The following is a 3,075-nucleotide window of genomic DNA, read 5'->3' as shown; positions in this document are numbered from 1 at the left end:
TTTTTATGTTTATCCTTCATCTTTCTGGAACATATTTGTGTATGTTGCAAAGTAGGCATCTAATTTTCCTAAAGTCTTTAGGTAGTTTTTTATGATATATTGAATGAATTATTCTTTTCCCATTAATTTGAAATGACACGTTTGTTATACATTAGATTTTCTTATATATGTGGGTCTGTTCCTTTATTCTCATGGGTGTTTCCTTGATTTTTCTATCTTTGCCTGCAATTAGTTTTATACTGTTATAATTATTGTACTTTTCAGTAAATGATTAACAGATAGCGAATAATTAGTGAACACCTACTGTGTGGCAAAGTAAGTCTTGTTAGTAATTTTAAAAAGTAGTTTTCATTCTTGTGTGTTTGTTTATTCAATTTTTCTTATTCAATTTAGAATCATTTTGTCAAGTTTAAGCTCAACAGAAATAAACATTTTTCTAAAATCCATTATAAATTTACTTCTTGAAATTTTGATTTAAATTTAAATGTACAGATATATCAAGAACAGTTAATACCTTTATAATGTTGAGTCATCTCATTCTAAAACCCTGGGTATTTCTCTATTTAAGTTTTCATTTATGTTCTTCAGTAATTTTCTCTGTGCAATTATGCATGTGTCATTGAGGCTATTTTTAATTTTTTTTTCAATTTTTTTCCCTTATATTTCCTGACTTGCTGTTGGTAGTAGTCTGCCAAATTTCTAACAAACTCTTATTATTTCTAAATTTTTTTTAATCTTGGGTTATCTGGGAAGGTAGCATGCAAATGATGATTATTTTGCTTTTTCCCTTCAATGTTAAAATATTTAAATTTCCTTTTCTTTTTGAAATCGAAGTTTAGAACTTTGAGAAAAGCACTGGAATCTAGTGTTCTTGTCTTTCTGTGTTTAAATGATGACTTCTAGGATTTAAGATGAGGATTATCATGGTTAGATAAAGTATCCTTGTATTCAGTTTAGTAAGAAGTGTTTTTTTTTTTTGCTTTTTAAAAAAAATTTTAATTGTTTAAAAAGTTTTTCTGTATTATATATATTTAGGGTAAGAAGCATGATCTTTTGATATACGTATGCATAGTGAAATGATTATTAGAGTCAAGCAAATTAACATATTCATCATCTCACACGGTTACCTTTTTTATTTTTGTAGTAAAAGTACCTATAATCAAATTAGCAAATTTCCAATGTATGATACAATACTAACTACAGTCCTCATGCTGTACCTCGCATCTCTACAATTATTTATCATATGTAACTGACATGTTGTTGTACCCTTTGACCTTCATCTCCCATTTTTCCCCTGCCTCCAACTTTGTAATAACCTTCCTACTCTCTGTTTCTATGTATGATGCATCTCTCCTTGACAACTGTATTAAACTTCACACATTGCCCTAATTCATTTATGGTTTGGCTTAATCATCTTGAGTAATTTTTTTCCCCAGAATTATTAGGTGATTTGTCTTATGATTCCTTGCATTTTTTTTTTGGTTGCTGGCTGGTATGGGGATCCCTTGACCTTGGTGTTATAACACTGCACTCTAACCAAGTGAACTAACCACCCAACCATTCCTTGCATTTTTGAAAATGATTTTCTTTTGCCTATACCAGGGAAGGATAGTTTGTGAATTTAATTTTTTATATAGAATTATAGCCTAATAATTTTTTTCAAAGTTTGATCTTTATTGCATTGTCCATTAAGAATTAAAGTTGAAAGTTGACAGCAGTCTTTCTTTCCTTTGTAGGTAATGTGTTATCTACCTGCTTCCATCTATATACACACTTACACTGATTCACTCTTTCCTGTGATCCAGTGTTTGTGGAGAATTTTTTTTTCTTGAGTTTTGAGATTAAGGAATTAGGATTTTTTCTGGGGGTGTGTGTAAGCCTTTCTCCACTTCCTTTCCCCTGAGGTTATTGGATGAGCGCTTCTAATCTGGAAAATCATCCGGGAGAAATTTTCTTCTTTTTTTAAAAATTAATGTTTTTCTTCCTTCACCTTTGCTCCATCTTTCTGGAAGTACTAGTACATGCATATTAGATTTTCTAGAATCAATTGTCCAAGACTTTTTCTTATTTACCGTTTCTTCCTAAAGTATAGAGAATTCCCAGGCTAATTTGGTTTTTAGCACTTTCTTTTCTTCTACTCAGTATATCAGGACATTTAAAAAATAGCACTTTCTTTTCTTCTACTCAGTATATCAGGACATTTAAAAAAAATTTTTTTTTGACACATAGTTTTTCATTTTCTTGTTCTTGAAGTGTTCTTTTTTTTTATGAGAGCCCGTTTTTTTATACAAATACAGTATAAAAAAGTAATATTGTTTTAGCAATACTCTTGAATCTAACTACCAGTAGGAATTTATTATGTTTTTGAAAGTTTATGTCTCTACCATTTTCTGTACTGTACTTTGTGTTAGAGCAGAGCCTTTGGTCAACACGATTATCCTCTTGGGATCTGTTTTTGTTATTTGGTAATCTTTTACTGTTCACTCATGTTTGTAAAAAGTATTCATTTCAGTGTGGGATGATTGTAAGGGTCTTCCCCTTTTCCCCCATTGATGGTTTTTTCTTTTATTGTGCCACTTGTCATAGTACAGTGGCATGTGGGGAGCAAGTCACTGAGCCTTTTTAAATTTTAAATGTCTTAATTTTTGTCCTTTGTAGTCAATGGAAGTATTTCAGTTGAAATTAGAAGAAGCTGAAAAAACTGCTTCCACAAAAGAGGATCATAGACGAGAACGGTGGAGGAAACCAACATATTCAGATAAAGCACAAAGTAGTCAAGAAAATAGAAAATCAAATTTACTTTTTGAAATTTTGATTTAAATTTAATGTACAGATATATCAAGAACAGTTAATACCTTTATAATGTTGAGTCATCTCATTCTAAAACCCTGGGTATTTCTCTGTTCAAGTTTTCATTTATGTTCTTCAGTAATTTTCTATGTGCAATTATGCATGTGTCATTGAGGCTATTTTTAATTTTTTTTTCAATTTTTTTCCCTTATATTTCCTGACTTGCTGTTGGTAGTAGTCTGCCAAATTTCTTTTTTTTTTTTTTGTCTTTTTTTTGTCTTTTTT

At 30.2% G+C, this 3,075-nt stretch overlaps 1 protein-coding gene across 1 annotated transcript in view; it reads left to right on the top strand.

Moving 5' to 3' along the window:
- Nucleotides 1-3,075, top strand: part of LOC103606599 (CWF19-like protein 2) — a gene marked incomplete at its 3' end in the record, with an annotated part of 82,806 nt that overhangs the window by 20,557 nt on the left and 59,174 nt on the right. Inside the window, 1 exon segment of the mRNA XM_008591174.1 lies at nt 2,659-2,905. Within this exon segment, the coding sequence (XP_008589396.1) occupies nt 2,659-2,905 (247 nt within the window).

Source organism: Galeopterus variegatus, unplaced genomic scaffold, assembly GCF_000696425.1.
Source record: "Galeopterus variegatus unplaced genomic scaffold, G_variegatus-3.0.2 Scaffold6722, whole genome shotgun sequence".
Classification (NCBI taxonomy): domain Eukaryota; kingdom Metazoa; phylum Chordata; class Mammalia; order Dermoptera; family Cynocephalidae; genus Galeopterus; species Galeopterus variegatus.
The sequence above is the reverse complement of the archived record's forward strand: the minus strand, read 5'-3'. Positions and strand labels throughout refer to the sequence as shown.